Here is a 22,000-nt window from a genome sequence, read left to right on the forward strand (position 1 = left end):
CGTAGCTTTGAAAATTTGTAATTCAGACATCCAAGAGGAAAATTTAGATCAATTTCAAATTGAATACTCTCAGTTTCAATCAGGCCACTGCTCTTATGAGCATAAGTAAAAATCAATTCCAAAAGAATCAACATCAAGTGTATATATTCATAGCTGATGCTCAGGAAAAAAATTTGAACACCTATGAATAATCATCTTAAATATTTCTTAAATAATAATAACCTAAAAAAACACAAGGCAGTGCATTCTTAGCTAAACAAGATACTTATCACAAGAACAATTATATCTGTGAACTTTCTTGGCTTTCTCTCTTTCATTCTTACCCTCTTCTAAGATCATTGTTTAACTTAGCTGACACTTTCTCAGATACTCCACTAGGTTTTCTCCAAAGATTCCTTTAGCTATTTTGTAAAAGCACCAAAATGAACTTTAAATGACTGAAGTTTTAGAACTCAAATGGCAAATCAGGGTACTTTCAAGCAGAACTGGGGAAACAATGGAGGTAAAGAAAAAGCATAACACGTTTTATACTGACCCACTATAATCAAAAGGGAAGGAATACACAAGGAGGAAAGGACAGGAAGTTTTGCTGCTGTGAATGTTGAAGCAGAGGATGGTCCCCTGATTGGTGATATTCTAGAGCTGTGCTACCCAATACACTACCAACTAGCTGCATGAAACAATTTAAATTTAAATTAACTAAAGTTACAGTTAAGTCCCTCATTTGCACTAGCCACATTTCAGATGTCCAATGGAGCCATGTGGCTAGTGGCTAATGTGTTGAACGTAGGAATATAGGACATTTCCACTGTTGAAAAAAAAATTATTTTGAATAGGACTATTTTAAAGAGAACATTTTGACTTTTTAGATAACTCCCAAGTCTCATTTCTTATGACTTCAAATTCCTGGACTTCCCTGGTGGTGCAGTGGTTAAGACTCTGCACTCCCAATACAGGGGGTCCAGGTTCAATCCCTGGTCAGGGAGCTAAGATCCCGCATACCACAACTAAGCCTGCGCGCCACAACTACTGAGCCCGCGTGTTCTAGAGCCCGTGCGCCACAACTAGAAAAGCCTGTGAGCCACAACGAAGAGCCCGCAAGCTGCAACGAAGACCCAGTGCAGCCAAAATAAATAAATAAATTACTTAATTTTAAAAAATTCCTGAGGTCCTACTATGGGCCAAACATGGTAACAAATACTGGGCATGACAAAATATGGTTCCTGTCCCCTTTAGAGATAGAGAAAGAAACAACTATAATATTGTGTCATAAGTAATATGATTAAAAATATACCTAGGTTTCTTCAGAGGAATAGTCTCTAATTTAGACTGGTAGAGAACAATGATATGGAATCTTTTTCTAGAGAAGGTAAGGCAAGCATGGTGTTGAGGGATGGATAGGGATTGGCTAGACAGGAGAAAAAAAAAAGGGATGTTCTCAAGGAGAAAATGTCTAATAAAACAAAGAAGAAACAACATGGAACATTAAGAAACCACATGTTTCAGTATGTGAAAAGATAATAATAATAGGAACTGTAAATAAAAAGGCTTGATTCTGCATTTTAAACTAAATAACTTGGTTTGCTTTTATGAGAAACAGAAAATCCCTGCCTGGAGAGACTATAAAAAGATAGGTAGCAGCAGCCTAGGCAAACCTGTTAGCTTAAGAGGTGATAGTATTAAATGAATTGGGGACATCCTAATTTCTAAGTCACTGTCAAATCAGAATTTATATATTTATAAATATTTATATTTAATTATCACACATTCCAAGGCCTTGAATTACCTGTCCCTTGGATTTATCTGTCAGCTTCCTTCTACTAGCTCAAGGATAATTGAGACTAGTATCCATATTAAGATGGAAGGGGCCAATGAAGAAATGTATTTTTCACTTATCAATTTGGTGACAAAATATCAGTGTATTTGAAAAGTTACAATTTTCTATTTTTGGTTGTTTCCTGTCCTCTTCCCCCACTTCCCCTTCTCCCAGTATTAAAAAGTACAATCTATATTAAAGGGTATATAGTGAGAATTCCAGGAAAATCTTACATCAGACCAGAGAGGCAAGGCATACCAAAACATCTTTCATCTGTACTATCTTTCAAATAAAGTAATTTGGTAACCACCCCCTCCCCCCAAAAAAGAAAGTCATGGCACTTTATAAAGTGCTCTCTTTAATCACATCAGCAGACACTCTATGACACCCCACCCTTCTTCTAGCTCCTTTCGTTTCCATTTTTCTACAAATTTTTATTTGTTTTTTATAGAAAACGCAATAGGGCTTGTGTGGTGCATGAATGATTAAAAAAAAAGAAAAGAAAACCCACCAGTTAGCATGATGGGCTGCACAAATACAAGAAATTTCATCTAAACGCCTCAGAAAAATGTTTTACTATCCTTAACCCGTACACTCCTTAGCTGCCTGGGAGGTGTGTGCATGTAAGATTTTGCCACTTTATAGGGGAAAAACTGAGGTCTAAGGTCATGAGGGACTCAGTGGTAAAGCCAAAAAAAGAGCCTATTTTATATATTAGTTAGCTTCTTTCCTCTTACTCCATTACTTGAATCTGTGTGTTTGCGTAGAATTTACCTCATCCTCCGTCATTAAAGAAGGATAATTCTATGAGAGAGGCAGTTTGCCATAGTGGAAAGTACTTTGTATACAATTCAGATCTTGGCTTTGGTTCTGACTGTCTCCACCAGCTGTAAAACATTGGGCTGGCACCATCTGCTCTAAGTTGGGATAGACATGAGGAGCAATTTAGATAAAGAATGCAAGGAATTATCTCCAACCCCCTTCCCCATACCAGTGGAAACGTATGCATCATGAAAAGTTGAGGCAGACCCAGATCCCACAGATCCTAATTATTTTTCTGCTCACCACATTGACTAGCTTTCCAATGGCCTTGCCCATTCACAGCCACCTGCCTTTTCATGTGCCATGAAAGAGACGGGTATAACAGAGGTGTGGATAGCATGGCCCACAGATTTAAAGGGGAAGCCCATGCCACTCACCCACATGGGGTCACTGAGGTCTGAGTCTTGCATGCGAATACAGTCCATGCTAATCTCGATCTTGTTTGTTGCACCATTTTCTGATGGTTCATCCACAAAGTTCAAGTCAATGGGCTGAACTGAACAGATGGGCCTACCGTAAAGGAAAACAAAAGTGGGTTAAGTGTGGAAAGGGACTAAAACACACTCATTCAGTCGGTAACAATGAGCTCTATTTGCTTTAAAGTTGGCAAGGCTTGTTGATTGGAGTCAAAAAGCCTAGGATTGAATCCTGGCTCAACCAATTACCAGATGTGAAATCTCTGGCATTCCAAATCTAAGCCCTATTTGTAAAATGGGAGTCATGATCCTTGCCCTCATCAAAGAACTGCTAGGTGGAACACAGAATAGAAGGAAAGTATCAGGGATATACCCTAAACTTCTGGGTCCCCAATGCTCTGATATTGTTTCATCTTTCCCTTAATTTACTCACATATCCAAACCTGATCTTAAGAAGGAGATCTTTTCCTAGCAAGGCATACAGACCAACAAAATTTAGTGTTTTACTTTCTCAGAGGGTATTTGCAACGTAACGGTAAATGAGTCTTTAAACCAAAGGAACAAATTTGAGTATCAGAGAGTCATTGGGGAAGTTATTTTGGGTTAGGTAGGAGAGGCTTCTGATCCTCCAAAATTATACCACCTTAGAACAATAATGATCTTTTGGTGCTGGAAATTGAATAAATCTCCACTGAATTTTGAACACAGAGATACTATTGCAGAGAATAATTTTTTCCCAACAACATTAACTGGTTTTTATTGATTCTAGAAACATGCCTTAGTAAGCAATACTTTGACCATCCACAATTACTTGTTTATAATAGTTCAACAGTTTTTTGCTTATCTGATACTTACTGTTCCAGAAAATCCCAGATGTGCTGGAAAACCTCTGGACTGAGGAATTCGCTTGTCTGTGTGCTCTGGGACATAGTGGATCGGTAATAACTTTCTTTCCAAGAGAAATGGGCTGGGGTTTCTACGAACCTTAAAAGGACAAAAATGAAACTAGGATTATAGTTTCTGTACTTATGATACTGGATATTAAAATTAAAGCATAGTCAATCAAAAAAATCAAGTGAATCTTCAAAATCATTCAGGGATACACAGCAAATTTTACAAGTTACACAACTGGTGTTTCTTTAGGCAGTGGCAAGGATCCCATTTTGCCATAAAATCAGGCAATCAAGTCTTCTATCAAAGCTCTTCATTCTTAAATAATAATGTTGTTACACTCTGCACCTCTACTTTCTGCCGATTTCAAAAAGAAAATAAACATTCCCTCATTAAGTCTGACAGCGAGTCTGACCTATTATTAAATCCATTTCATAAATGTCTCAACTGATTATCTGCCCATTCAGCCTCCAGCAGGTAAAAAGTAAAATCAGAAAATGAAAATGAGTTCAGAAAATTTAAATTTCACCCTCAGATACAGAAGAGATATAATGTATATAAACTTAGTTTGTAAACTGTAAAAGGGTTGTGTAGATAATGGTGTTGTTATCACTATTAACAATATTAATGTTAAAGTGTGAATAATAACAAAAAAACAAGATAAAAAAAATTTCACCCTCAGCATAATCACCCCCTTCATGACTACCATCTTAGCATCAGGCCCAGGGACAATAAACTCAAACCTCTAGATCCAGATTTTTTTTTTTAAATCACCTGTTACACATCTTAATGTGTGTGGGGGTGGTTTTTAACCGGAGTATAGAATTCCATGTCAGACCAAGGGATAAGCGAACATCTGAATAGATTGCAAATGAAAGGTATTTCTGTTTGTTTCATTTTGTTGTAGGGTCCTCAAGTTTGCCTTTATTTAAAATAAAAAATTAACCTTGCTCCCTATACATGTGAAGGAAAACATCAGCTTTCTCAGGTGATGTCTTCTCCAAATCTGCATTTTATCTGCATATCTCATCTTAGTATGTGATTCATTGTGATTATCAGTAGACTAATTTTACTCCAGGATGAAATTAGCTAAGCTTTTAATCGTTACTGCTAGTATTATAAAGAGTTAAATAAATAGTGTACTAGGATAGTCAATCACCTTAAATTTGCAAATGAATGATCTGGTCTAGTTACATAATAGAAGATAATAGCATTGGATTTATTGTTGATGATTTTCAAGCTATATGGAGATGCACATTCATTTACTAAAGTCAGATGTATAGAGAACATCTATTATTTGCCAGGAAGATAATGGGCACTGGAGATAAAAAGTGAATTAGACTATGTCACCCTCTAGAAGGTCCTGGTAGAGAAGGTAAAGCAGGAAAACAAATCTCTAATAAATGTATTAAAAGTGTGCATAATATTATAAAAGCACAATGATGAAATATATCATCTCATCTGATGGATCAAGGAAAGAGCCCTAAATAATGAGAAGAAATCAGTCAGGCCAGATAAGGACTAATGGTGCAGAGTGAGCAGTCTATGGCATTGTTAGCACAGTGTAAAAATTTGGGGCAGAGAATGCCAGGAGATAAAGCTGGAGAGGGAAGTAGAAACTTATGTGATATGTTTTTTAAAAAGCTTAAATATTTCAATACTCCTAGTGAGTATTGAAGAATTTTTTTGTAAGATATTTTAAACGAACTTTCTATTTTGAAATAATTGTAGCTTCACATGCAGTTGTAATAAAAAATGTAGAGATTATCCATGCCCCAGTTATTCAGTTTTCCCCAATTGGAAGTAACATCTTGCAAAACTATCATATAATATCAGAACCAGAATATTAACATTGATATAACCTACTGATATTTTTCAGAAATTCCCAGGTTTACTGTACTTTACTATGTGTGTGTCTATGTGTGAGTGATTTCTATATAATTTTTTATCACATATGTAGGTTAGCGTATCCATCCTTACAGTATTAAAAGATTTGAAGCATTAGATTGAAACAATATGTCTTTCATTGATAAATCCAGAAGTTGTATAGAGGAAGGATTTATAGCTTATTGGTTTATGGGCAAAGTTATTTAGGAGATTGTTGCACAAGTCCAGGTAAGACAATAGGATGATAGAAGTGGGGATGGAAAAGATGGAGAAAATTTTAATTATTAGTGAAAAGGTTAAGTCAGATATTGTTTATGTTACTGACAGAAGAAGAAGGAAGAGTAGAGTCAAGGATGACTTCAAGTTTCCAGCTTTCTTGGACTGAGTGGTTGATGATTCCACTAACTAAATCAGTAAACACAGTTGGAAGATCCAGCTTGGAAAGAAAGGAGAGACAATGAGATCCATCTTAGCATGTTAAGTTTGAAGAACCGATGGGATATACAAGAAGTGAAGCAGGCAGTTGAATAAACTTTAAACTCTGGGGAGAGGAATGGGCTAGATATTTAGAAACAGAAATCCTCATCATAGGGTGAAAATAAATCCATGAGAGTGAATACAATGACCTTTGCAGAGCAGGTGCAATGAGGAGTGAGAAAGTTAACCTTGTGGAGTTGGAAACAAGAGTGGGCTATCAGAGTTTATGAAGTCCCTGATGGGCACATCTAGAAAATCTGTCTATAATTAGAAGAGCATCTGAAAATCCAATATCTTTAACTTGAAAGGGTAAATTAATTTTCTTCATTTCTTTTTTGGAATTGGAACCCAGACATGGTTTATACACTCCCAACTAGTGAGTAGAAAGGAAATAAAATTTAATAGATCTAATACTGACTGACAGTTAAGAAGATTTCTCCCATAGATGGCACTTTTGAATATGTTTGATTTACATTAAAATTTTTCTTCAAATAAAATAGGAGAAGGAAGTGGGGAGAATAAAAGTAAAAACAATTCCTAACCAGTGACAAAAATGGAGGTGAACAAATATATGAATTATTCAAACTCCAAAAAGTAAACAAACTGTCACATGGATTGTCATGTACATGGACCCATAAGCATGTCCCTAATATCCAAAGACCTTAACACTATGACTTGTAGCCTGACAGCCAGGTGAGCACTAGAAGGTGAACTCAGCAACATGATGTAGATTCTCAGTAATAGTGATGTTCAGTATGTGACATTCAATACAAAAAAGGAGAATTTTTTCTTAAAGTTGGCAGAAACATAGGTGTAGTTTCTAAGAGATTGACAGTTAACATAACCTAGATCTTAAGTAACAGACAGTATGGGGCTGATTCAAAAAGAAAGAAGGATCTTAGATGGAAGTTAGACACTGTCACTTTCCTCTAAAGCAAAAGAGAGAAAAATACTGTGGGCTCCATAGTCACTTAGTATTTCTACTTCTTTCACTACTTCTACATGGAAGTTCTGGTTTCTTTTTGTGCTTACTCTGCTATTCCTTTGTTTCATATTTTCCCTCTAGTTTCTCTTTGACTTCTAAAAGACCTTCCCTGTATCTCTGATGTCACCACTAACCAGCTCCAACACCTTGGAAATGCCCATCAGCTCCGTGAGCTTCAGTTTCCTTGAATGTGACATAAGGATCATCATCTCTGCTCCACTGCCTTTCAAATGCCTACCCAATCCTCAGTGCTCTCCTGCCCACAATGTATTTCCTGGTTGCTTATTTGAAATATAATCTTTTTTCTTTAAATTTTCTTGGCCTCTTGTTGGATCTAGTCAACGCTAGCTTTTTGCTTGTGTAACAATTACTATAGAGGATTTTAAGTAATTCAGGGCTAAGCCTGTATCTCCCATCTTTGTATTTCTTGCAGTTTGATAGTTCCTTGAGGTTAGAGTGGAAGGAACATGGGTTTTGGAGGGAGACAGACTTGGATTCAAATCTCAGGTAACCGTTGGCATTCTATGAGGCCATTCCCAAGTTATTTAACGTATTTGTACCTTACTTTTTTCAACTATGCTTCCTTCATAGGGTGGTTGAAAGCCTTACTTGAAAGGTTTACTTATAGAAAATGTATTATACATTTTCACATTTACACAATCAATACATTGGTTCTATTAGGTCAAATACTATATAATTTGTATCCAGGTAATACTTACTGAATTGAGCTAATTAAATAGTGTATTTGAAAAGTCTGCTCAACTTGCAAAAGTGTCACACAGAAGTAATTACATTAAACCAGAATTATCCCTCATTTCAATCCAGTTCAAACCTTTCATCCTGTATCTGAGTCCTTGGACCAAAACAATGCCCTCATCACCTCTCAGTTTCTCCTAGATCACCTTTGTCTCAGGCTTGCTACATTAACCTGGGCAACTTCCTCCCCCAGGGCCTCAAGAATCAAGAGGGCTTTATAACAAAAGATAGGGGTGGGCTGTGGGATAGATTGGTGGTTATCAAATTGTGTTTCATGAAACCCTAGGTGCCTCGGTGTATTCACCAGACGTAAAGAAATGGCCATACTGGTAGATCTCCTCTCTCCTTAACACCATGAAGTTTGTCTTTTGCCTGTCTTACGTGTATTAGGGCTCTGAGCAAGATTTCATTTGAAGAAAGCGTTCTGTTAAAAAGAAAAAATCAGTGGTGTAGGCTTGAGGATCTTCAAGGTCTCTTCTTTGCAAACCCATTATTGATTTCCATTTCTGAATAAATATGTAAAACATTTTTGAGAGAAAGGAAGGAAAGTGATCAGTTGGTGTCACAGGACAGGAAGAATGAGGTTAAGTCCTACCTATCTTCCAACATTTTGCCTTTGGGTGAATCTCAGTATCAATTCACTCATAGAACAATCACTCTGTTCAAGTGGTTTTATTAAACCAGCTGCATAGCACCGGGAAATCAGCTAGGTGCTTTGTGACCACCTAGAGGGGTGGGATAGGGAGGGTGGGAGGGAGACGCAAGAGGAAGGAGATATGGGGATATATGTATATGTATAGTTGATTCACTTTGTTATAAAGCAGAAACTAACACACCATTGTAAAGCAATTATACTCCAATAAAGATGTTAAAAAAAAAAAAAGTCACACCCAAAGACAGCAAGCCTTAAGTCTTTTTTTTTTTTTTTCTTTTAAGCTTGTTTTTCCTGGAAAAGAAAGAGGAAGGAAGGAAGGGAGGGAGGGAGGGAGGGAGGGAGGAGGGAGAAAGAAAAGAAAAGAAAAGAAAAGAAAAGAAAAGAAAAGAAAGAAATGTCCTACTCTGTAGAAATGACCTGAAAACACCAAGGGGTATCTGATAACAGCCTGTATTCCCTCTCACTTTTCCTGTTCTTCCCTAAAAGTCATCACTGGAGTCTGTCTAACATTTAGGTTCTTTCAGCTCTCCTGAAAAGTCTCCAAATCTCTAAAATTTCAAAGTTCAAAACAACCTTAGTGTTATAGATGGATTTTAGAATGAATAGATCTCAAAGACCATCCAGCGCAGTTTTTCATATATATATGAAAATACATATATATATAATAAATACATCATATATGTATTTATATAATATATGGAAAAGCTGACATCTGAAATCAGTTCATTCTGCTATATTATACTCAACATCGGTCTTTATTCACAGTCCAGTAAGAATAAATTTATGCATCAGATGTTAATTCTCATCATGAATTACCCAACTCAGCCTCTTGCAGCAGTTCCCATTAATTTTCTGAATATTTAAAGCCTCCTTAGTTCTCTTTAGATCATCCAAACTTAAAGTTATAAAACTAGGAAATATACTTGATTCTAGACAAACATCCCCTAATTCACTTAACAAAATAAAACAGCAGTTAGTAGTGATGCAGATGAGAAGAACATGGGCTGTTCCTAGATTTCCTGACTCAAAGGCCCCCTTGACTGGGTGTCAGTTGTTCTGCTAGAGAGAGAATCTGGCACCAGAAATCTCCATGAGAACAGATCTGGAGGGGCCGCCTCACCAACTGCTCTCACAGTTGGGAAGATGGGGTCACACATGAGTTTAAATCTTCGAGGACCTCATAGAATGTCAATGTTGGCTGTGATCTTAGAGTCTGTCTAGTCTTGCTCCCTTATTTCATAAGGAAACTGAGGTCTAGACCTGAAGAACTTACCCTAGGATCCACTGTTGTGCTGGAGTATTGGCTAATGAAAGCAGACTGCTAAATTTTCTGGAATTTTCCTAGCTAGTTGTTAAACACAATTATTATTATAATTTATTATAAAATATTAAACTTAAATAATTTAGGAAAACAAAGATAATAATTACTCAAAACTGATCACTTCCTAATTATTTTACCATTATCTCTGTTCCTGAAATACATTTAAAAAAATAATGTAGTGAAATTGCTCAGATTTTTAAAAAATAATAAAATTTTCTGTAAAAATGTGTTGCTGCTCTTCTTTAATACTGTATCTCAAGTAAAGGTTTATGTGCAAATGATTCAACAATATATATATTGAGTATCTATTAATGTAGGGAATGAATGAGACGTCACTTTTTTGAATGTTTTTCAGTTTAGTGTTGGAAATAAAACACCTTCAATGTTTGTCTAATTTTTACCTTTTGTGCTCCAACTCCTCATTTCCCACTGGACTACAGCCTTCCTAAGGATAGGAAAGCCAGAATAGGTCATTCATTTTGGCTTGTGCGCTACTTGCTTGGTGATTGGCAGGAAAGAACTACCATTGGTTGTGCCAGGATTTCACTTCATAGGCCCTGCTTTTCCAGTTTACATATGACCATCTTTAGGCTCAGAGAGGATAAGGAAGTTGTTCAAGGTCACTCAGCTAGTGATAGAGCTGGAATTTAAATTTAGGATTGTATAACTTCAAAGCTCATTTTTAAATAAATTACATATATGACTTCTAATTTTCATTCACAATATGAAGTTTTTTCCCACAGTTAGAATTTTTCTTTTCTATAAAAGAACAAAATAGCCTACTAATTTTGTTTCATCACAATAATTATCCTTGGCACTCAAAATAAGCAAGAAATGGTGTGGGAAAATTAGTACTAATCTGTGAGTGATATTATAGAATATCTGGCCTTTCTGCAGATTTTCCGTCTTGCCAGGAGTAGCTGACAAATGTAGTGTAAGAAAAGACAGCTGAGGTCTCTGTTGCCCGTCATGGGGACTAGAGTACTCGGATACTCTGGGAATGTCCCCAGTTCTCAGATAAATGTTGTTAAAAACTCTGAACATGGGGAAAGGGGGAGGAGGGATAAATTGGGAGATTGGGATTGACATATACACACTACTATACATAAAATAGATAACTAATAAGAACCTACTGTATAGCACAGGAAACTCTACTCAATACTCTGTAATGACCTATATGGCAAAAGAATCTAAAAAAGAGTGGATATATATATATGTATAACTGATTCACTTTGCTGTACAGCAGAAACTAACACAACATTGTAAATCAACTATACTCCAATAAAAATTAATTTAAAAAAACCTCCGAACATGGCTTCTCATTCTTTCTTCCAACCTTATTTCTATCCATCCATCCAATCTATCAACCCATCAAATTATGTCTTAAGTTTGTATTACCAGCCTCTCTGGATCTTTTCCAGAGCAAGTCTTCTGGTTGGCCTCAACAGCATTCTAAATTTAGGATTGTATAACTTCTAAAATTCACACAATTTATTTTATATTTTTAGTTCAGAAACATTCCCATATTTTCAGTTTACTCTGCTATTATTATCATTATCATTATTAACTGTCATGCTTAATTTTAAGGATGCTGAAGAGCACCTAGATGTCTTTTAGTAAACTGCCTCTTTATTGTACCCAGCAGTGCCCAAGAGCCCTGGAGGAGTAAATTTATTCAAATACTTGAGATGAATCCACCTTCAGGAAGTCACTCACATAATCTAAATCAGGCCCATTAAGAACTTTTTTTTTGTTGCATGGAAATCTTTTCTTTTCAAATTCATGTTGAAAAATGATTGGTCTCTTCCTTCTCTATTCACCCCAAAGTCAAACCTATATCCCAGCTTCACTTTTGGCAAACAACATTTAAATGAGTAAGGAGAAAGTGGGGAGGGGGGTAATTTAGGAGTTTGGGATTAACATATACACACTACTAAATATAAAACAGATAACCAACAAGGACCTCCTGTATAGCACAGAGAACTCTACTCAATATCGTGTATTATTCTATAAGCGAAAAGACTCTGAAAAAGAATATACTATATATATATATCTGAATCATTTTGCAGTACACCTGAAACACAATATTGTAGATCAATTAAAAAAAAAGAAAAAAAACCTAACAAAAAAAATTCAATGGGTAAATTGCATTTAGAGCATATCTTATGCTTTAACATTTTTGATTTGTCACAATTTGAACAACAAAGTAACATAACCAAGGAATTCCTTTTTATATCATATTACTGAACTGATAAACTTAATTCTTAAGAAACTCTCTTTTGTATTTTTCAACATTCATTTTTTCTCCTTTCTACCATAGTTAATTAACCACCCTTTCATCTTCAGAAGACTTTTCTCTTCTCATCGCTACCTGTCTGAAGACCTGATTGCCTACAGCTTGTTTTCCTTATAATTCTTTACTGAGCACCCCAGGCCCCAAATTCTCTCATCAAAGTCTGTATATCTAGTGTCAATCACCAGTTTTTAATTCTGAGGTGATTTTTTCCTCTCTTAAGTACCACATCCTCTAAGATGCATATTTTGTGCCCCACTCTTTGTCCTAAGCATTTGCTGCCTTAAAGGTAAGATTTCTCTGACTTACAGCCCCCTTCTCTCACACTCCCAATTCCTACTGAACCTTCTTCCTGCCTTCATTTCTTTTGTCAGAATTCTCTCCTAACCTATGTATGATCATCTGTCTAGACAAACAGCATTTTCATCAGGTTACGCTTCCCTAACTCAGAATTTATAGTCTCTCATCTTTGTGCCCCGAACAAAACCTTATCAGACTTTGCCCCTCATCTCCTTTATTCCTTTGGCCTGACCCCTTTTGCAAATCATTCATCCAGCTGTATCCTACATGTTAGTTTTCAGCCAGGAGCCTTTTCAAATTACAACCTCTTATACTCCACTATATCCCCCCAAGCTTTATTATTTACATTTGCCAACACCCAGTACAAAACTCAGCGCAGAAGGGCTACTGCAATAGACTGAATGTCTGTGCCCATCCCAAAATTCATATGTTGAAACTTAATCCCCAATGTGATGGTATTTGGAGGTGGGGTCATTGAGAGGTGATTAGGTAATGATGGTAGAGTCGTCGTGAATGGGATTAGTATTCTTATAAAAGGGGCTCCAGAGACTTCTCCTGCCCCTTTCACCATGTTAATTTTCAGAGACATGACAGCCATCTATGATCTAGGAAGTGAGACCTCATCAGACACTGAATCTGCTGGTGCCTTGATCTTGGACTTCCCAGCTTCCAGAACTGTGAGAAATAAATTTCTGTTGTTGATAAGCCACTCAGTTGGTGTTATTTTGTTTTAGCAGCCCAAATGGATTCATAGAGCTACAATTTTTTGTTTTTTGTTTGGGTTCATTTCCTCAATTTGGCGCTCTTTTTTTTGTCCTTAGTCAATTCTATTGTAATTTACTCATGTTGAAATGGTATTGCCCCAACTAACAAGTGAGGAAGTGGAAGTCAAGAATGATATTTTTAATTTCCTGGTTCTTACAACAACAACAACAGAATAGGAAAGGACTTTTCTTCTCAGCATGTATACTTTATAAATGAGGACTCACGGGGGTTTTATTGATAGTCCCATAGGAAGTCCATAGGGCTTTAGTGCTAAGCCCCAGCCTTCCTGGATCCCACTGCAATGCTCCACAGAAAGAAAGTGTACATTTAAAATTTTTCACCAGCTGAGCTGTCTCTCTAAATCCATGAACTTAAAAAAATATTATTGTCATACATCACTCTCCTATAATAAATTTATCACTTAATACTCTGATCAAATCAACCTGAAATCTGGCATCTGGTAGAAGATCATGATAAGGGAGACTTGGGTCCACCTTACTTATAATATCGTTTTTAACATTATAGCATGCAAATATAGACACATGCACGCTTACACACAGGCATTTACCTATAAACTGCGCCCAAATTAGAATTTAGGAGATATTTGAATAGATGCAATAACCATGACATCAGGTTTTGGATATGTTACGGTTTTGCACTAATGTGAAGTCCAGATGGGAAGTTCATGTAGCATCCATGGCTCAGACATATGAGCACAGAGTTCTGGAAGGACTATGGGGAAATGGAAATCAGAGGAGTTTTCTTAGGATTGAGGAATGTGCCGGATTGAATTTAGACAAATAAATGAACCCAAGAAAATGCTTCATTCTCTACACACTTCTTCTATATATTTTTTAGATCACTTATCTGCAATTGTATAATGTATTTATTGGCTATTGTCAGTCCTCCATCAGAATGCAAAGTCAGTGGGAGCAGATTTCCTTGTTCACTGCTGCATCCCAGGACCTAGAACTGCACCTGGAAATACAGGTTTCCCCTGCTTTCTGAAAGTATCTCATTCCTATGAAACCTTTCATAAGTCGAACTGGCATAAAGCAAAGAGTATCCCCTGCTTTCTGAAAGTTCTTGTTATGTCACTTCGCTCTCACTAAAGAACTACATTAGTGTCTGTTTTCATGAACTGAAAGAAATCTGAAGATTTTTGCTTTTAAGAAAAAAGCCATTACCATACTAATATAGGTATTTTGTACCCCTCTCCTACCACACCCCCAAATTCCTGACATTTCAATGTTGGCTATTGCCTTAGCTCTACTTGAGAGATGTGAGGAAATTATAATTATGAATGATTAAGAAACTTCCACATTATAGCCTCTCAAGAACAAAAACTTACACGAATATATCTTTGTATCCCTATAAATAACAATTCTTGACATAATAATAGGGCATTTAGAAACATTTGATGAATGAATGAATGGCCTTCGTTCATGCAGACTAGCATGGTTAGTATACAAATACAGGTTGGATTAACTCTGAAGTTTTATTCTTTCTGATAGATCACAATAACCTCTGTAAGGAAGGAATTGGATGTTTTGTAACAATAAAAGAGAAAAAATTTAAAACCAAGAACAGAAACAAAGAGACAGGTACACCCCAGAAGCCCCTGAGGACTTTGGTGTGATGATACAACCCAATGAATAAAGTTTCCAGTGGTACCCTTGAGTCATCAACAGTTTTCATGGAACACACTATTCTTGGTTTAGAAGGACAGCAAAGTATGTATGTCTTATTTTCAGAAATATCTATATTCCAATATAAAAAGAAAAAGAAAATGCTCTTTAAAGGGTTTATCTAAAAAACTCACCCACCCAGAATGACATATTTCCTAAGAGAGCCTGGTAGATAAGTTTTGTTTTTGCTAAATCATTAAGGCACTTCATAGTTTTTTTTCTGATCAGGATCACATCTTCTCTTACAGTATAGTTTCTTATTTACAGTTTCTACTGAGTGGTTGGTTCTATGAGATAGGAACCTCATTTATTTCAGTTTCTGGCTTTTGTGGCTTCACAGTCTAGCAGAGTATCTGGTACCAAGGGGGTGTCAAGCAAATGCTTATTGAAGGAAATATTTGGGAAGCTGGAGTAAAAATAACAATGCGAACATCTATAGCAGACATAACAGTTAATATTTGATTGCTTCTATGGGCAAGGTACTCTGCAACATGCCTGGCGTGCATTCATTTTTCACAACATCTATGATGTAGATACCAGCATTACCCCGTTTTATAGATAAGAAAACTGAAGCCTAGTGGTACTTTTACTTCCTCAAGATCACATGATAACTGGGAGGATGGCAACTCTGGGGTCTTAAGGATCTGGCCTCAGAGTCTCTAGTCTGTTATTTACAAAGTCAGTCAATTTAGGCAAGTTATTCAGCCTCCCTGAGCCTCAATTTCCATATCTGTCACAGTGAAAAGAGAATAGTACCCATCTCTCATGGAGAGGTAAGGCCTTGGATCCTGACCATAGGAGGTTATTCCACTTCCCCAGCAAGGGGCAGTAGGTGTCACACTTTAACATTCAACAGAATCACCTGGTCCACATTTGGAAAATACAGAGTTCCTTTCCCGGACTCCAAGAGATTCTGTTTCAGATGGCCTGGAATGAGGCCCAGGAATCTGCACTTTAACAAAACCGCACATGAGAACACACAGCTTTGGAATTCACCTGAAATCTATCCCTTTGGAGTTGTTATCAAAAATAGAATACTTTGATAAATCTGCATTTTCTCCAAATCTGTATCCTTAAATAGGCAAGGTATTATCACAGTCTTGTTCACTAAGATGGCTTTTTATCACTTGAGTAAAACAGTACAGTGTAACGATTATAATTACTATCATAGAACACATACTACATGCTATGCATTGTTCTAAATGTTTTATGGATATCAACTCTTATAATCTACCCAACAACCCATGATAAAGTAGACTATCATAATCCTCATTTTATAGATGAGGGAACTAAGGTACACAGAGCACAAGTAACTTCCCCAAAGATACACACTTAGTGAGGGCAGCAAACCCAGCAGGCTGTGCTATTAACCATTTACACTGTGCTGACTCTACCAGAACAGACAGAGGTCAGAGCCCCGGCTTCCTGGTGATCTTAGGCAAGTCCCTGACCTTCTCTGGGATTCAAGTTCCTCCCCTGTGAAGTGACGAGGCTGGCTCTGATGATCTCCAAGGCCCTTTGGTCCCAAGAGTCTATTATTCATTTTACAGGAGACTTTTGAACTTGTTATCTGATGGACAAAGGCCTTAGAATTTCTGACAGTAAAACACACTCTCACTTCTAGAACTGCCCCATTATTATCTTTTCTTTACCTGCCAATTCAGAAAACTTCCTTCTGAGTCATCTGTCCTTTGCCGTTCCTTCTTGCTGAGGAAACCAAATATATTTCAGCTCAGAGCCGGTAGTTCTGTCCTCACAGTTTCCTTCCAAGCCCTGACGTCTTTGTTTAATCAGGCTTGCAGAGTGCTTCCACCTGAGTCTATATGAACCTCATTACTCTCCCAAATAGGTCTCCCAGCCTCTTGCCCTGCTTTCCTCCTCTCCTCTTGAGCAATGGCCCTCTTCTGGTCTAATTCATCCTCAGTAACGTCTCTCCAAACTGCTCCTCTTACCTCTCCACTTGTGTGCTATTATCCCAACCCAGGCCAAAACGTTCAGGCTTCCTTTAGTCTCCTATTTCTCAAACCTGGCTACACATTAGAAGACATGAGATGCTTAAAATATAGATGGATGGGCACGACTGCAAACCAATTAAATAAGAGTTTTGAAGAGTAGAATCTGGGCAGGAGTATTATTTAAAAATTCAGAAGTTCCACAGAGCTGCTAATGTGTGGCATGGTTAAGAACCATTGGTGTCTAGCTCTGGTGATTCTCAAGTGGGGAAAATAAGCAAATCAGAATCACCTGGGTTGCTGGCTGATCCTTACTCCCAGGGAGGGAAGTCTGGGCATGTGAAGCAAACATGGAGACATCTTCCAGGAGGTTTGGAGAAACCCCTTTATGAAACAAAGTTCTAGCTGAACTTCTAAAGCAAGATGGCTCACTACCTTTTCCGGTTACCCATCTTCACAGAATAACTCAAGGATCCTATTGCATTCCACACCATGTTAATATTTCTAATCATGAAGAGCAATCCAGAGGAAAACACACTTGATGGTAAGGTCCATATTCTTTTTCTCTGTGCAGACTAACTGGGTAGGTAACTTTGGGGGAAATCCCTTTTCCTCTCAAGGCTTGATTTCCCCCTATGTGTAAAAGAAGGTTATTGGAATACTAGATGATCACTAAGCTTCCTTCCCATTTTGCTATTCTACTATTTTAAGGCCCCAAACCTATTGACCCTCAACTATTACACAATCGGCCCCAGTTTTGCTACATTCAGCTGACACAAGACAATGCATCTACACAAAGCTATTCCTGACCCCTAGGGAAGACTGCCCATTGCAAGCCAACACCACGACTGCAAAGACTTCTTTCTTAAAATTTCCTAACTATAGAAAGAACTACCGCTGCCCCAACTTCAGTTCAGGCCTCTGAATCTCCACAAAGATCTTCCCTCTCGATGCACTCTTATAGCAACCCCATCTGATGGCAATTGTCTCCTTCGCTTCTGGGTATCCCACCTCCTGCAGGCAGCCTGCCTTTATGAACATTGCTTGGAGAGAGCAAACTTGTCTATGGACAGGCTCTTTGCTCTTCCCCCTCCAGCTGTCCAATGATGCTCATATTGAAGGAAATATTTGGGAAGTTGGAGTAAAAATAACAATTCCAACGTTGGCTACAGAGTGGTGGCAGTGTGGTCCTGTGAGCCTTTTGTGTTTGTTTGCCTGCTTTGTCTTAGTGTGAGATGGCCAAGTCTGTCAGGAGGTGCTGGCTGGTGAATGTGTAGTAAAGAAGTGGTAGCTGGAGTCTCTCCCTTTCCCCTCCCTGCCAGCTTCCAGTCTTTAATGAAGAGATGCACTCTCTAAAGGGGTTGAGGGTAGAGTGGCTTCTGAGGCTGCTTACAATGATACTCTTTCTGGGTACTGTGTATAAGTGTGTGTGTTTTACAAGTAATTGAAATATATTGATACTTACGCTAATAATGATCATGAAAATCAAAAAGGTAATATTTGACAGGATAAAAAAAATTAAAATCAGGAATGTTCATGGGTTTTGACCTGGCCTCCAGTAGCCTAGATTCTCCCTCTTTGCCCTAGTTCTTTGACTTCTGAATGGAGGAAGGAGAAAAAGGGAAGAACAAAGAGGTGACAGGGTAAAAACTGAAAATTTTGTGGGTTGAGCTTGCAGGGGTGGGGGGATTTGGGATAGGGTTTGGTGGAGAAGAGATGAATAGAGTGTAATGTGTATGAAAATGGGGGAAGAGTAAAGAAGAAAGGAACTTATCACTCAAAGTTATGGACTGGGTCTTTTTTAATATCCTTCCAGAGAAAAAGAATAAATGAGAATTTTTAAAAAATGAAATGAAATGAAAGAAAATTCTTTTAAGTTCGATTTGATGGCTCTGTGCTTCTTAAATGGCATCCCACTTAGAGAACAAACCCAGGTTGGTCATAGATTCAAAGGTATATGAAAAATGATCATATTAAAAACATTTATCTACATTTCAGGAAAGGATATTTCAAAAACAGTAAGAAAAGGAGAGGCCATAATTCCATAGAAAAAGACTCTCAAAGGAAATTTTACTCAAGAAAAATAGAAGATTCTCATCTACAAGAGAGGTCTATAAACTACTATCCACAAAAACTACCATCGACTGTTTCTGTAAATGAAGGTTTTTGGAGCACAGCCCTGCTTAAGTGCCATCTATGGACAATGTCACACCACAGTGCCAGAGTTGAGAAGTGGTGACAGAGGCCATGAGGCCTGCGAGGCTGCAAATATTTACTATCTATCTGATCTTTTACAAGAAAAATTTGCTGACCCTGACCTACAAAATAAAATTTTAACTGCATAATCCTCAATACTTCAAGTTATAAAGAAGAGACTGGGTAAGTGAGTCAGTCAGGTGGAATGTTTATAAAAATGATATGAGGGTATAACAGGATTTCTGATAAATTAGATGTGAAAGAGCACATATGAATGTGTGAAGTATGGCTGTGCAATCAAGGGGGAACAGACGAGCCTGATGGGGGCTCCACAAACAGATTAGGAAGCTGAGGACTCAGAACAAGATAAGTCCCCCCCGACCCAAAAGCTACAGATTCATTTTAAATTAGAAGATGTATGAGCACATATAAAAGAAAGTTGTGATTACCAGGAGGAGCACAGCTTCCCTAGGAACAAGTCCTTTCACTGCCACCAAACCAATTCAGAACACTGTTTTATTTTATTTACATATTTATTTATTATTTTAAAAATTTTTTCAATGACCATTTTTTTGAAATATAAATTACAATGTTATGTTAGCTTCCAGTGTAAAGCAAAGTGATTCAGTTATATATATATATACACACACACATATATATATATATTCTTTTTCTGATTCTTTTCCATTATAGCTTATTACAAGACATTGAATATAGTTCCCTGTGCTATACAGTAGGTCCTGGTTGTTCATCTATTTTATACATGGTAATGTGTATATGTTAATCATCGAAACACTGCTCTCTATGGACTGTTTTCTCCCTCTTGCATCTACGGGTTTTGTCTTTGCCACTGTTTTCTCCTGACCATCCTCTTCGATTGTGGCAATTGAGTAATCTTCCTTTTCTCACTCAGTCATGTCTGTGGCTGAGAGACATCCAAGTTCCTCACATGGAACATTTAAACAAGAGACATCTGTTCATCTAAATCCTCCCTATATTCCTATTTATGTTAAATATGCCCCTTTCCCAGGGGTTTGCAACAGCTGCTTTTTTCCCCCCTAAGGTAAGTGATTCAAGGTACAAAAGCATTTCCACATTCAGTCTCACATTCATAGATTCTCTGTCCCCATGGAAAACCAAATCACTGTTAGTTGGCTAACTTCAAAATGTTATGTGTTTCTTTAACCATATGATTATCTTCTCTAGTAACCATTAGATTTCTAAATAATATAGCAAGGGTCTTCATTCTTAGCCTGTTTAATGTCATTTATGCAGTATTCTCAGGTTTATTTTTCCCTGTAAACATTTTATTCAAAAATAAACATAAAATCACTCCTATTCCAGGAGTTTGTGTCTTCTTCAACCTTGGCTCTCTGGTCACTGCAAAGCTGTCTCTGGGAATTACCTCCAGACGCTTGGAAATCAATGTTTTTGAAGTCCATTTCTAGATCTGCTCATGACAGATTCTTGTAGTTTATTCGTTACAGATTAGCACTGTTTTTCCAACATGCATGCCCTGTCCATCGGATGATCCCCTTGTGTTGTTATCTGCCTTTAACAATTTTTGATTTTAGCTTCCTGGAGCCTGAGGGAAACAGCAGATGACAAAAAGCTTTCTCCTTTTCCACATTAACACATTCTTTAATTCTATCCCTTGCATATAACCTGTTGGCTTTTGCTACTAATTCTGTCTTCCCTTTCCAAGCTTAGGGCAAAACTGACTTTTGGAGGCTGGATCCAATTTCAAGTTAACAGGAAAACAAGAACAAAAACAGAGAAAACTCCTCTAAAGGAAGGTGCTTATCCGGTGCAGAACATATATCCTCAGGCCTAATTCCCAGATTTTATGGAAGCAATAAACAGCTTTAGGGATTGGACAAGCATGATTACTTTACATTAATGAGACCAGCCTCATTTAAACAGGATATTTGTCACCCTAATTTCAGATATTCTCTATGACCTGTAGGCTTGTGAGGTCATGTTATTAGTGTATTGAGTTTAGGAAAATTTAAATTCAGCATATTTATATTTAAAAAACTACAACTACAGCTGTATGAAAACAGTGTATCTCTTTTCAATTCCCATTCCATCCAGATCCTTCTAGGAGCCGTCAACTGCTATCTGTAGTTATGTTCTCCACATCTTTGTTTTCAAAAAAACTTTATTCATTTATTTATTTTTCAAAGTTACTACCTAGTCACAAGTATTACATGACACCCTGTCTCAAATGAATATATGATTTTATCCATGTGAAAGATAACATTTAGTACATTGCTTATTATGAGATGACCTATAATTGGTCCAAATAATAGTAGGTATTTGTGTGTTAGGAAGGTTATCGAATAGTAGCAGCAACTATTTAATTTTAGAGATGCTGAAACATAGGAGTAGCTTTAGGGCAGAAAACATTGTGTGTGTGTATCCACATCTGTTGGTTTGTACAAGTGTGAGATCATGTTTCAGAGGTTACTGCAATCCGTGGTTTGAATTACATGTAATGATACTTGGAGATTCTGGCAAATGTTTTCAGGAGGAGACAAGTGGAATGATAGGTAAAACATTTTCAAAAAAATAGATTAGCGCCACAATGGGAAAAGAATGTGAATGAGATAATTGTTATTTTATTTTGGGTCATTTTCAAAGGTTTCTCTGCAAAATTCAGGTTATCATAACATTACTCAGTCTAGTCACAATAAGAGCCATAGATTTCTTATATCTCCACTGTGTTTAGTGATGTGAAAGCTGAAACGTTCCTTTTCTAAGAGGACCATTCCAATGTT

At 37.2% G+C, this 22,000-nt stretch overlaps 1 protein-coding gene across 6 annotated transcripts in view; it reads right to left on the reverse strand.

The window, feature by feature from the left end:
• Positions 1-22,000, reverse strand: part of TP63 (tumor protein p63) — a 240,574-nt gene that overhangs the window by 134,715 nt on the left and 83,859 nt on the right. For all 6 annotated transcript variants that reach the window (XM_082393248.1, XM_082393246.1, XM_082393247.1 and 3 more), the window contains 2 exons: positions 3,910-4,038; positions 3,016-3,148 (listed from right to left, as the gene is read on the reverse strand). In XM_082393248.1, the coding sequence (XP_082249374.1) occupies positions 3,016-3,148; positions 3,910-4,038 (262 nt within the window). The remainder of the gene's footprint in view (positions 1-3,015; positions 3,149-3,909; positions 4,039-22,000) is intronic.

The sequence above is a fragment of the Balaenoptera borealis genome (assembly GCF_965194805.1).
Source record: "Balaenoptera borealis genome assembly, chromosome: 5".
In the NCBI taxonomy this organism is placed as follows: Eukaryota; Metazoa; Chordata; class Mammalia; order Artiodactyla; family Balaenopteridae; genus Balaenoptera; species Balaenoptera borealis.